The sequence below is a fragment of the Pan paniscus genome, chromosome 4 (assembly GCF_029289425.2).
Source record: "Pan paniscus chromosome 4, NHGRI_mPanPan1-v2.0_pri, whole genome shotgun sequence".
Classification (NCBI taxonomy): Eukaryota; Metazoa; Chordata; class Mammalia; order Primates; family Hominidae; genus Pan; species Pan paniscus.
Window position 1 is genome coordinate 124,293,772 of NC_073253.2, and position 14,204 is coordinate 124,307,975.

At 35.9% G+C, this 14,204-nt stretch overlaps 1 protein-coding gene across 7 annotated transcripts in view; it reads left to right on the plus strand.

Annotated features, from left to right (window-relative positions):
- Window positions 1-14,204, plus strand: part of SLC27A6 (solute carrier family 27 member 6) — a 69,041-nt gene that overhangs the window by 20,879 nt on the left and 33,958 nt on the right. For all 7 annotated transcript variants that reach the window (XM_008952026.4, XM_034960447.2, XM_008952027.3 and 4 more), the window contains exons 4-5: window positions 3,172-3,330; window positions 4,911-5,035. In XM_008952026.4, coding sequence (XP_008950274.3) covers window positions 3,172-3,330; window positions 4,911-5,035 — 284 coding nt within the window. The remainder of the gene's footprint in view (window positions 1-3,171; window positions 3,331-4,910; window positions 5,036-14,204) is intronic.

Genomic DNA, 14,204 nt, shown 5'->3' on the forward strand with positions numbered 1-14,204 from the left:
TCTGAGAATGCATGCTTGCAAGAAGATGTAAGGATCTCAGAGGCTAGAACTTTCCAACTTGGATGGAAAGTTAATTATCTTAACTTTTACTTGAAAAGTCATTGTGTTCATTTGGCATTTGTCCCATTTGACAAGATTTTCTTAAAGTTTGGTAGTACAAAGGGCATGGGAGTATCCAAACACCTTGATCCAGTCTCATTGCTCAGTGTATGATACTTGATACTTGATTTTTTGGGCAAGATCTTCGTTAGCTTCTCTGATCCTCAAATTTCTGATATCTAAAATGAAGAAATTAGTTTAAATAGTTTCTACTGATTCTTTTGGATTTAAAAAGTGTTTTAATGTACTTGAAAACAGTTCTCTATATTCCTGTGTAAATTATTAAATCCTAAGCATAATCCAGGTATACCTGCAATTTAAGCACCTGTTGCTGGTTCTCCTGATTTTGGTCAGGGTAATTGAATCATGTGACAAACAGGAACTCTTGAAGGCACTGCAGGTTTGGACTAAGATACAAAATAAAATCAAGTAAATAAGCTTTATTTTAAGTAAACAACAGCAATAACAATAATAAAACTGCCTGAGAATTCAAAAGAAGGGCCTGGCACAGTGACTACTCACACCTGTAATCACACACTTTGGAGGCCAAGGCAGGAGGATTACTTGAGGCCAAGTGTTTGAGACCAGCCTAGGCAACACAGTGAGACCTCATATCTACAAAAAAATTAAAAAAAATAGCCAGGTGTGGTGGCATGCACCTGTAGTACCAGCTACTCAGGAGGCTGAGGCAGTTGAATCATTCTATCCCAGAAGTTCGGGGTTATAGAGAGCTGATTGCACCTCTGCACTCCAGCCTGGGCAACAGAGTGAGACTCAGTCTTAAGAAAGAAAAGAAAGAGAATTCAAAAGAAATGTTAAACTTAATTGATTTCTAGGAAAAACTGAATGGTATTAATGGTAGCCTAAATAGGCTTTCATTATTAGTTTGAAAATGATTGTTGATTTGACTTAGACATATTAAGAGTATTGTTACTCATTTCTTGTGCATAGGTTGTGAGCAACTATTGCATAGTAAAATTTTTCTTACATTTTAAAAATCTATTCAGTTCCTAATTGTAATCCCTTTTAGACTGGAGAATATAATTTTTTTTTACATGATTAGAACAGTTTTGATAAATGAACTGAAAAGTGCTAATATGTGTGTGGCTACTCTGTCCAGACTGAGGGAGCTTCTTTCTCAGATTGTTCAGGCTACCTAATCAGGTCTATTGAATAATAACAGGTCTAGAAGTTGGCAGATTGAACAGATACACAGTCCCTTAGGACAAAAGGAATGGAACTAGAGATGACAGCTACAAAATTTTAGAAAAGGAGGTGATGACTGAGTGTGGTGGCAGACACCGCAGACCCAAGAAGCCGAAGCTTATGGTGAAGCCTTGAAGAAAACTCATTTGCCCCCACCAAACCCCAGAAAGCCTCAGAAATTGGGTACCAGGTACCTCAAAGAGTAGAAAATAAATGTGAAACTATAAGCAGGAAACTTTATGGGAAGTTTGTTTAAGAAGGAACTGTAGTCCTGGATTGCTTCTTCCACCCTGATAGAAGTCCTGAGACGTATTCTCTGGAAAAGATGAACTTCTGAAAATACCAGGAAGAACAGAGGTTTAAAAAGTAGGGGATATAAGAGAAAGTCTCCCTCCCTATAAATATGTATATATGTATATAGATAGATATACATATATGTATATGTTCTCTTTAATATATATAACTTCTTTTAATACTTGACTGTTTTAATCTTTGAGATTCTTGTCTGAGGAATCTGAATAGCCCACATGTAAAAATTGAAAGACACTGATCATGATGGATTCCCCCAACAGAATGTCCTGGACAGTGAAACCAACTAGTAAATAAGTATTATTCAGACACAGAGATTCTAGTTAATATTTTGTTTGTTTATTTTGTGTTTTTGTGTCTGCACTTTTAAATATAAACTGATAGTCAGTAGTCTCCAGATATTTGAAAAAAATCCTCCTGAATATATTCTAGATTAGATTGAGACCAATACAAACCAAAGATAAAAAGGATGTTGGAGAAAACTGACAAGATAGAGAGGAGAAATTTTCAAAAAATTATTATTGTTAATATTCTGAAAGATGGGGACAAAAAAGTGTCAATAATATAAAAATAACATACTACAAAAAGAGGAATATTCAGAGAACATAACTGTTGGAAAATCTCTCAAAAAGTAAAGTGAAAGGTAAGAGAAGGAAAATAGGATAGGCAACATTAGGAAACCAGTGATTCTGTCCAGGAGGGCTGATCTTCAGAAAATCAAGAGTTCTAAAGATGAAAGGATGAACACACAAATAAATGTAACAGAAAAAAGCAATGGGCAAAAAGAACAGAAATAAGGAAGGAATGAGAAGAAGGGGGTGTGAAAATTATTTTGTTTTCAAATTCAAAAATATCTAGAACTATAAGGCCTGAGTTGTTAGACTGAAAAAGCCTAAAAATTTCCCAGCGAAATGGATAGATGAGACTGATCCCAGTAAAAGTCATCATGATATTACAGACTACTGAAAACAAATAGAAGATTCCAAAAATGAAAAAAAATAGAAATACCATGTTGCATCCAAAGGATAAGAAATCAGAAAGACTGATAATTGCTCAATATATATACTGGAAGTCAGAAGATTATAGAGCAATGCCTTCAAAGTCCTGCGTAAAAATGACTACTTACCTAGAATTCTTTACAAGCAGCCATTCAAGTGTATAGGTGGAAAAAAAAAGACATTTTCAGACACATAAGGACTGACAAAAACTTACCTCCCAAATGCTCTTTATCAGATAGCTACTGAAACCAAATGTGTGCTACCACTGTAATTAATTTCTAGAATCTTAGATCTATCCAGAAAGGCCAACGATAAAATTACATAGCGTTTGAGATACAGGCCTACTTAGCAGCCTGTCAAAGGAGTGTTGCTAAAGTCAGAATGGCCTCTTTTACAAAGCAGATAGACTACTTTGATATATTTTGTGTCAATTGCTAGTGTAGTTGTTATCAGTATCATCTTCTTTCTGTTACTTCCTTTCTAGTTATATGAATATGTATGCATATGTATATGTATGTATGTGTGTATATATATTTCCTGTTCTTTTCTTTTCTTCCAGGTCTACCAAAAGCAGCTGTGATTAGTCAGCTGCAGGTTTTAAGGGGTTCTGCTGTCCTGTGGGCTTTTGGTTGTACTGCTCATGACATTGTTTATATAACCCTTCCTCTGTATCATAGTTCAGCAGCTATCCTGGGAATTTCTGGATGTGTTGAGTTGGGTAAGGCTTTATTTTCTTTTTGATAAGTTTTCAAAATGTCTAATAATTAGAACAAGTATTTATTAACATTTGAAGCTGTATCGGTAGAATTTAGAGTGATTATATGCATATTATTTTATTATAACACAATATTTACTTTTAAAAAACTACACAATTTTATGGCATATTCAGTGTTTTCCTGAGGTGAAAAGAACAGTTTTCTGAGGATTTGGCCATGTGGTTGGAGCTGGCTATTGGCTGGGCTTCTCTCTCCTTGTAGTCACTCACCCTCAAACAAACTACCCCAGATTCCTCAAATGTAGTAGAAATGTTCCAAGGGAGTGAGTATGGAAGCTGCATAAATCTTAAGGCCTAGTCTTGAAAGACACATAGGTTATTTCACCTTCATTCCATTGATCAAAGTAAGTCATGGGCCAGCCTAGATTCAAGATTCCAGGGCTGGAGAAATAGAAGCCACCTCTTGAAGGCAGAAGGAGCAAATTTACACTGCAAAAGTAAGAGCCCTGAAGAAATTGCTGAGGCCATCTTTGCAAACAGTCTGCCATAGACACTCAATAAATTAGTTGGTAGAGCTTGTGACTCAGTAGATTCCATTCATAAACATGCAAGATTATGTGTCAGTTTCTAGACCTCACATAATATACAAACAGTGGAGATCATTTGCTACTTGTATTTGTCCAAAATGCTGTAATTTTTAGAATAGAATATTTAGAATATGATCAATATCCACCATAAATGAAGATGAGATATTAAAAGACATTAAAATCTTCAGTGGACATACATTGTTGTCAAAATTAGGTTCTGCAGTCATTTAAGAACTTTTTTGTTAGTACTATCTTGCTAATTCAACCTTACTAACAGTTGACCTCAAGATATGTTGAGGTGGCCGGGCTCAGTGGCTCACGCCTGTAATCCCAGCACTTTGGGAGGCTGTGGCAGGTGGATCACGAGGTCAGGAGATTGAGACCATCCTGGCTAATACGGTGAAACCCTGTCTCTACAAAAAATACAAAAAATTAGCCAGGTGTGGTGGCAGGCACCTGTAGTCCCAGCTACTCGGGAGGCTGAGGCAGGAGAATAGTATGAACCCGGGAGGCAGAGCTTGCAGTGAGCCGAGTTCGTGCCACTGCACTCCAGCCTGGATGACAGGGTGAGACTCTGTCTCAAAAAAAAAAAAAAAAGATATGTTGAGGCTGCTTTAAGGTTTAAAAATGAATAATATGTATATATTCCAGTTCACAAGTAAGTGAATATTCTTGGCTTCTATGAAGAAGGATGACTCTTATCAATAGCCATGCTCTAATACTTTAACTCTTTTACTTATTTTGACTGTTGCTTTTCTCCTGTGTATTGCAAAAAGCATATTTTCAGTCAAAATTTAGAATTACAATATTTTAACAGAGTTTTTGGACGGTAAAAATTAGTGTTTCCAAATGAGTTTGATATAAATTATTGATGATGAGTTATTAAAGTTTTAAAATGAGCAAACATGTTCTAGACAGAGAAACATCATTCATGTTTTATGTTCATTCTGCCTTTGAATTTTTTTCCCTAGTGCCTGTTTTTGTCTTTTCTTATAGGTGCCACTTGTGTGTTAAAGAAGAAATTTTCAGCAAGCCAGTTTTGGAGTGACTGCAAGAAGTATGATGTGACTGTGTTTCAGTATATTGGAGAACTTTGTCGCTACCTTTGCAAACAATCTAAGGTAGGCGTAATCATTATCAGAAAAAAAAATATGTCAGAAAGCATAAGTATTGAGATAGAAAAGGTTATTTTTATTTCTTTGTTTATACTCTACCTTTGTTACTGGCGGGTCTTTGTTCTTAGAGCTTCCAAGATAGTGGCAGGTGCTACCTAGATGGTGGCGGGCAGCTCCCAAGATGGTGGCAAGCCTTGTGTTCTCTGATCTGGGGTTCTTGGCCTCACGGATTCCAAGGAATGGAACCTTGGGCCATGCAGTGAGTGTTATAGCTCTATTAGAAGCCATGGGTCATGGAAGAGAACCGTGGAACCCAGCGACTAGTGTTCAGCTGGATTAGGACGAACCTGGGCACTTAGCCATTCAGGAACAATGGCGAGCCTCTAGCCCGATTGGGAGCGGCAATGGGCACCTTGCTGGATCAGAAGCAGAGCAGACACCCTGCTGGATCTGGAGGGGTGGAAGTCAGCAGCAGGTCTGCGATGGCGGAGATCAGCAGTGGTGGACGGTGAGCAAAAGCTCAGCTTGAGCCAGAATAAACACAGACCAGAAGAGTATGCAGTTGCAAGATTTAATAGAGTGAAAACAGAACTCCCATACAACGGGAGGCGACCCAAAGCAGGTTGCCACTGCCGGCTCAAATGCCTGGGTTTATATCTGGATCTTTGTCCCTCCCCCTGTGCTCTCAGGTGATAGATGATTGACTATTTCTTTACCTCCCGCTTTTAGCCTAATTGGTATTTTAGTGAGCTCTCTTTACGACCTGATTGGCCGGGTGTGAGCTGAGTTACAAGCCCCATGTTTAAAGGTAGGTGCAGTCACCTTCCCCAGCTAGGCTTAGGAATTCTTAGTCGGCCTAGGAAATCCAGCTAGTCCTGTCTCTCACCTTCTTTCAGAGCATAATTTAGCTGACTTACAAAGATGCGTGCAATACCCCAAGATAAAATAAGACAAGTGAAAGAAAATAAACAGAGAGCTATCCAAGAATGTACTAATGTGCTTTGTACTGTAGCAGGATAGGACTGATCCAAAGACTGTGTTTAGACTAAAATTAAAATTTCTACAAACATAACACGCATCAGATTATGAAATTAGATTCATGCTATGTTTACAGAAAGCAATTATTCTAAGGTTAAAATAATCTTTTAAAATGCTGTTCTTTAAAAAAATAACTACTGACCACTGACACTGATTATAATTTATTTTCTATTTTTTCTTTTGAATAAGTGATTATATTAGGATATCTTTTTGTTTTACTTTAAATTAAAAAAAAAACCCACATTGCTTTGATTTGCACTTGTCTCCTTACCTGAAGAAGTCATTTCCACATTCTTTGATCAACTGCCACCATCTGAAAAACAGATAAGCAGAGACAGTTGCAATAGCCTGAAGTTTATCTTTATTGGTTCATTTGTTTTTTTGCCCTCAGAAGTTATTTTCTTTTTCCTGGTTTCATTTATCTCTCCAAATGCTTCTTCTTTAACTTTATGATTTCCTAAACATTCTTGAGACTATAAAGAAGTTACTTTCTTTAATCAAATTTATTTAATTCTTTATATTATTTTATTATTATAAATTATTTATCTTTTATTATCTGATTATTTTAAACATCAGATCCACATCAGCCCCTTCAAGAATGACAATAGAGTAGGATATTGCCCTACATGGGGTGGGGCAACAGAACCTTGGCCTTTGAGACCCACCTTTCCTTGACTAGAGGATCTCTCACTTATCACCTCTGCCATCATCACATCTGCTTAAGGCATGAATGGTGTGCTGGGATATCTTCTCTTCTCTTTGGCTAAAATCTGGGCATGTAATTTTTAAATTAATTACCCAGAGCACAGCTGACACTAGGCTGGAGGCATTTAAATAAGACTTTTTCATTTTGAGCTTGGAGTTTACCAAGGAGAAACCTCCAGTCGAGCTTCTGACCCACCTCCCTGTGGCAGAAGCCATCCTTACTCATTTTTTTGTCTGGAATGCTTCAAATAACTGTAGATTCCACAGATTCATAGCCAAGACAAAGAGTTCCAGATAAATGTTTTACATTTTTTTAATATTTTTCTCTTCAAGGAGACCTTGCCTCAGGTAAGGGAGGTAGTCTTAATCTAAAGAACCCCAATAATACACTTAGAATGCCACAACCTCACATATTTTCTCTTCTAGTTTTCATTGTACTTTTTGGTAATGTGATATCTGGACTAGGTTAATTTAGGGAATTAATGCCCTCCAGTAAGATTAAGGTCACCTTCAGTTGAGATTTCATGACTTTAGTACAGAACACAGTAGGTGCTACCTAGTGAAGCTCATCTGCTTTCTAAACCATGTGCTCCACCATTCCTGTTTCCTCTCATCCTTTAATAGTGACATCAGTTTGTGTAATGTCATTGCTCAGTAAATATTTATTGAATGGTTGAATACATGAATTTACTTATTTCTAAAATTTACCAACTTAATGCTGCATTTAGTATCTTCATGCAATTGAGCTAATGTAGGTTTTCAGAAGTGAATGTAAATAGCCAAAGTATATGGATACTTTTGCGATTTATAGAAAATATTTCTAAATTGCTGTTCAACATGGTTGAAGTGATTTAGAAGCTCATGCACATTGTAGGAGTATGCCTGTTGCACAGTGTCTGTCAGTACTGGGTGTTATTAAAAATAGTGGTTTTCCAGTTGTGCTTCTTGGAAAATTAGAAGCTCTTTTAAGCTCCCTCAAAAGTCCTTGAAACATGGTGAGTAAGAGTAAAAGCAGGCCAATTTCCAAGGCCCACCCTTTCAAATATCATGAATTAAACCCAGTTTCCTGAGCTCCTCAATAATGCTTTGTTTGAACAAAGGATGCCTCAGTGGTTTTTAATTAGAAAAAGTAAATTCGATTATTTACTTTTGTTTATAATTTTATAGACTAGAAACAAACATATATTAATATGCTCTGTTAAGATTACTGGCAAGGTGGGACACTTTTCCAGCTGTATTTCCCTTTAAAAATGTCTCTTTTGTGTCTTGTACTCATTTATTTGTCTGGTACATAATGTTTTACCTTATCCAGTTGAACTCCCACTTCATATAATAAAGGTATTAATAGTTTTTCATATTGATTACAAATCTTTTCTCAGTGTTTTTCTTTAAATTTTTTAAAGAAATGAAATATTCTTTTTAACTCTCTGAATCTGTATTGCACTGATTTGGAGGAAATATTATAGCTTCAGAGAATTTGAGAGAACTGAGAATTGAAAACAGAATACCTGATTGCTTTTTAATTAATTTAATTTTTAGGGGTGGGCATGGTGGTTCACGCCTGTAATCCCAGCACTTTGGGAGGCCAAGGTGGGCAGATCACTTGAGGTCAGGAGTTTGAGGTCAGCCTGATCAATATGGGGAAACCATCTCTACTAAAAATACAAAATTATTTTTTTGTAAAATACAAAAATACAACATGGGGAAACGATCTGTATTAAAAATACAAAAATTAGCCGGGCATGGTGGCGAGCACCTGTAATCCCAGCTACTCGGGAGGCTGAGGCAGGAGAATTGCTTAACCCCGTGAGGTGGAGGTTGTGTGAGCCGAGATTGTGCCACTGCACTCCAGCCTGGGTGACAGAGCAAGACTCTGTCTCAAAAAAAAAATTAATTTAATTTTTAATTTTAATTTTTAACTAAATCTCTTCAAAGAAAAAATGATGTTTATCAAATAATCTGCAAATGCTTACCTGAATGCAAACTGAGGAGGAAAGAAGGAAATAAATACAGCTTTACCCAAAGGAAAACTTAATAATTTTTTTTTAAGCAGAAAAGCATTGTACTACATAATACCCTTTGTTGAACTCACACAAAATGAGTACAAGCTGTTCTTGGCATTAAAAATTAGGAAAAGGAGAAAGTCATTCTGTTATGACATCTTTTCCCTTCAAGGAGATCTTACATTTTTGCTCTCCAATATTCCTTTCAATGACATTCCCTTGAAATGAAGGGGCAGTTTCTGCTGCCCAGCCAGCACATCAGTGGATTCAGGTAGAGCCAGAGAATGAACACGTGACATGGTCCTGGTCCTTACCTTCAAAGAATGAAAATTGAATGTCTCATAAGCCATGGTTTGAAGCCCCACAGACAGTTATTTAAAAGAAAGCAAAACCATGTGGTTTTAAAATAGATTCAGATTTGTTGACAATCTCAGGGTAAGTAGCATATTCCAAAGGAAATTTACCTGCAGGCAGAAGTCAGAATGTGAGTTGAATGTTTATGTGTAGTTGCACAAAGACTCCCTAGGGTTGGCTTTCTATGGCCAGAAGCATTTATCCATTCCTATCTCTCAAACATGCACCCTATTCCCCACTGCTTCTCTTTTTCAAAACTCCAGTTACAAAAGTTCTTTTGGCATGAACATTAGATGTACTTCTTTAAAACTGCTGGCAGCAGCATTGTCTTCAGAAAAAGAGACTGACTCCTGTTAATCATGGTGACATGAAGTTGTTCTTCTCTTCCCCTGAGACTAGGAAAGCAGCTCTCCCTCACTTTTAATCTTCCAAGTTTTCTATGTCACTAAAGCACCATCATACAATCTGATTTGGTCTAGTTCTATATTTTCTTAATACTAATGTTGTCTTTAATATTGATTGGTGAGGAATGTGTTGGAACTCTAGACATCAGTGATCCTCTAGGGGAGGCTTGCTGCAGAGTTTGTCTTATATAAGCAATTCCACCTAACACAGTCAACAGTTAGCCATATCTAGGGATATATCTAGGGATAGACCATATATGTAACATATTCATTTCCTCATTCATTCATTCAAGTAATATTGTAGGATTAGATATAAAGGACACACAGGACAAATCAGACTGCTTCTCTCTTAGAATTTATACTCTCTTTGATGAGGGGGAGAGAAAATAAACCCAGCAAACACAGATGAAAAGTAATTACAGACAATGACAAGGGTTATGAAGAAACAAAACAGGGTGCGGTGATGGAGAATGACGGGCTGTGGGAGTAGGACATTGCTAATTAGATTTGGTGGTCAGGGACGGCTTCACAGAAATAGTAATCTATGAGCTGAGGACCTGATATGACAAGTGGGATCCAGGCACAGAAAAGCTGGGAGGTTGCTGTCATGACAGAAGAAACTGAAAAGGAAGAGGCCCACAGAAAACACCACCTGAATGTTTGAAGAGAAGGAGGGTATGCTGGGCCATCCATTGACTAGATCTTGTAGGGCTTGAATCTTTGTAATCTTGGAGGAGAAACTTGGATTTTATTCCCATCAGAGTAGTTGAAAAAAGATGAAGGAAAAACTGGAAAAAATTATACCACTTTGGGATCTATCTTGAAGGAAAGCTAACAAGACTTGTTAGATCAAGGATAGGAAGTGAAGGAATGGGTAGAATCAAGGATAAGTCCCAGGTTTTTGGTTCAAACATGTAGGCAAATTATGAACTATTTGCTGAGATGAAGAAAACTGAGATTCGAGGAATTAAAATTCATTTTTTTTAGATCTGTTAAGTTTGATATACTAGGCATCCAGATGAATAAGCTAAATAGGCAATTGGATGTAGGAATCTGAAGCTCGAATAGTACAAAAGACAGGACCTAATTAACAAAGCAAGGACCTATAGTGTGATGCATGTATGATGCTTGTTTTTCAAGCTACTATTTGTAGTTTGACATTTAGGCTATATAATTTGTCTATATATGTCAATGTAGAACACCCACATTTTGACATTCTCAAGGCATAGTCTATACTTATTAGGAATGCATTTTCTAAAAATTATATCCCCTTTCCTTATTTTGTTTTCTTAAAAGCTAAGAAATTCCCTGGGAGCCAGAAAACATCCTTATGATTCTGAATACTTTTGGTAAAGAATATTGAAATTTGACAAAATGTCTTACACTTGACTCCCATTATAAAAAGAGAGGTGTTTTAAAGTATCAGTGTATTCAGTAAGTATTTTTATTCATTTTTAAACTTTACAAATTGTGCTAAATTTTTCATTAGTAATGCTTAGACAATCCTGCAGTGAGCCCCTAAGAGTTTACAGGGCTTTTTTTATTATTTTGTTTTGTTTTTCTGAGGCTGACAAGATGAAAATTTTGGAACACAAGAAGCGATTTATGGCAGTATGAGAGTGTTTAAGAGTTCAATTAGAAAGGAAACCTGCTTTCTTTTCTCCAAAAGAATGTATCATTCCTTTCAAGAGTTTTCTTTGTCATATCTAGATATGATATGGAAATGAAGAAGGTTCAGTAGTGCCAGAGAATAAAATTCCAATAAGGAGAGATTGAATGATGCTATCTTGATCTTGGTATCTTGAACTTGTTTGTTTGTTCATTTGTTTTGCCAGTTACTTTTTGAATGGGACCAAAGACAGTCATAAGCTAAAATCTTGGCTTTACTTTGTACCTGGTTAAGTGCATTCTATTTATTCTTTTTTCTCTATTGAGAATGGGCATATTAAAAATATTCTCTCTTTCATCACATTTTCATTTTCTTAGTTTCTACATAACTTCAAGTGTTTTATCATGTTTTCTCCTTTTCATGTCCTTTAAAAGATGTAATCAATCAAAGTACATAGTTTTGGAAAACTTTTCCCACCACATTTTAGTAACTTTTTAAAAATAGCATTTTAAAATTAATGTAAACTTTAATTGTTATCAAGATATTCTGATATAGTTTCATTACAATTCTCTGTAGCTTTCAAAACAATTGATTTTGCCTGTAAGATCTAGTTAAAGATATTCATATATTTTTTATTATTTCTATTCCTCAAATATTTGAAGCATATTATATGGTTGAGAAAGTAATCTCTCTTTCAAAACCCAGTTTTCCTTAAATAAGTCAAAGATATGTTTACATTGTTGTAATAGATATAAAAGCATTTAGAGAAGTTGGTAAGCTGCCAGAAACTCTTTTCAGCTTAGAAACTGTAAATGTAGAAATACAAGGGGCTAACATAAATAGCTGTTAGCAGCCTGAATGCTAGTGGAATTACACAGGAATTTGTGAATATTTTGGAGTGTTTTAGAACTATGTGTATATATTAAAGGCTTTTTATAAGTGCTAATTTTAATAGTTAATGATTCACATTTCATAGGTAGCAGTGCATGTAAAATATACACATCTTTTTCTATCTGTCCTTTATGCCATTTATGCTAATTCCATTGAGGATACATATATCCCGTCTTTGTAAAATTTCCCAAGAAATTTAGCTTTATGTAGGAAACCATCTGATAGTGCATTGGCTACGGAATCTAATGACATAGGCTTAATTTCAAGCTCCTGTTGTTTGACTTTCAGTTGCTCACTTCTTTAAGCCATAATTCTTCTCTTTATATAAAATAAGTAACAATACCTGCTTCTTCTAATTGGCCCTTGATTCTCATAATCCAGTTATGAGATATATGTGAAAAACTGTAAACAAGGAAGCCGAATACAAATGGAAGGATTTTAAACAAATGTAGGTTGAGTGCAGTGACTCATGCCTGTAATCCCAGCACTTTGGGAAACCAAGGCACGAGGATTGCTTGAGGCCAGAAATTTGAGATCAATTTAGGCAACATAGTGACCGTCCCATCTCTACAAAAAAAAAAAAAAAAAAATTAGCCAGGGGTGGTGATGTATGCCAGTAGTAGTCCATGCTATGGGGGAGGCTGAGGTGGTAGGATCATTTGCACCCAGGAGTTTGAAGCTGCAGTGAGCTATGATTTCACCACTGCCCTCCAGCAGCTTGGGTGACAGAGCAAGACCTTGTTTCAAAATAAAAAAAAGTAATATTTTACATGAATGTATTTATAAAATTAGAGTAATTTTGTAGAATGTATTTATAAAATTAGAGTAATTTTGTAGGTATTGAAAACTAATTGGTCTTTGACTAATAAAAATTACATAATACTGATTGTAAAATTCCATATAAATAGATCATGATCATTTTAAAATAAAACTTTAATAATAAAATATTAACAATTTTATAATGGCTTGTCACAAAAAGACTGAAAATAAAAAACCAGAAACTCTAAAAATATTATGCATATCTCCTCTTAGATTATGTATTCTTATTGTAGATGTGGTGTGTTAGTAAGATTTTCCCACATTTGATATTAATTTAACATTTAAAAACTTATGTCCAGGATTATTTCTTTGAGTATTCATTTGCTATTTTTCACATTGCCTATTCCTTAAATTTTCTATTCCTGAACTTCCTTGCTATGGACACATAAAGTGAAGGTCAGAAATGGTTAATCTTTGCTCTGCAGTGAGGGCTTATCAGGAAATAAAGAGTATTCAGCAAATGACAAACTATTAGAATTCTCCATGATCACATCATTTTTATTCCCAGCGGGGGTAAAACACAATGAATTAAGATCAAGAATTTAATGACAACTTTTCTATTAATTTACCATGTGACATAGGGCAATTCATTGAATTAATTTATTTGCCCCTTGGAGTTGGGGAGCCTGAAATTTAAGCCTAACCAACAACCATGTCTTATGAGCTTTGTGATCTTGGGCTAGTTCTTGTTCTTTCATCTATATAATGAATGTAATAACAATTATATCCAGAGGTGATAGGATGATTAATGAGTTAACTCAAGTAGAAACAGGTTGACTAGAACAGGGGGTGCTCTCTGGAAGAAGCTTCACAAGATTTTTTTATTATCATATTGAATATGCCAAAACTGAAGATGTAGTCTTCAGCCTTCCAGGACCAGAACTCAATTTATCAGTACATGTCTTTAGGTTGGACTCATATAAACCAGGCTCAAGAATGCCAGTTTATGGCTTCAAAGTCTCTTCATTGCTGGACCTTCCCTGATCTTCTTGACTAAATGTTGGCATGCCCCTGACTCACTCTCAAACCTTTATTCTTTACGCTATATTGTCACTCCATGGATAGGCTCCTGGTTGCCAATACCGTCTACAACTTAACTCTCAAATTGGTATCTCCAATCCTGTCTTCTCCCTTGATTTCTAGTTTTTTATATCTAGATTCCTACCTGACATGTCCACTTAGAAATCTGACATCTTACCTCAAAAATAGCCAAAGTCCAACTTTTTACACCCCGCTAGTTTATTCCTTGTTTACTCCAGCCTATCTGCCTCCTTGCCTTTCCCTCAGTACACCAGGACTTTCCTCCCTTGGACTGTTCCTCCCCTGGATATTGTATAGCTCACTCCCTAACC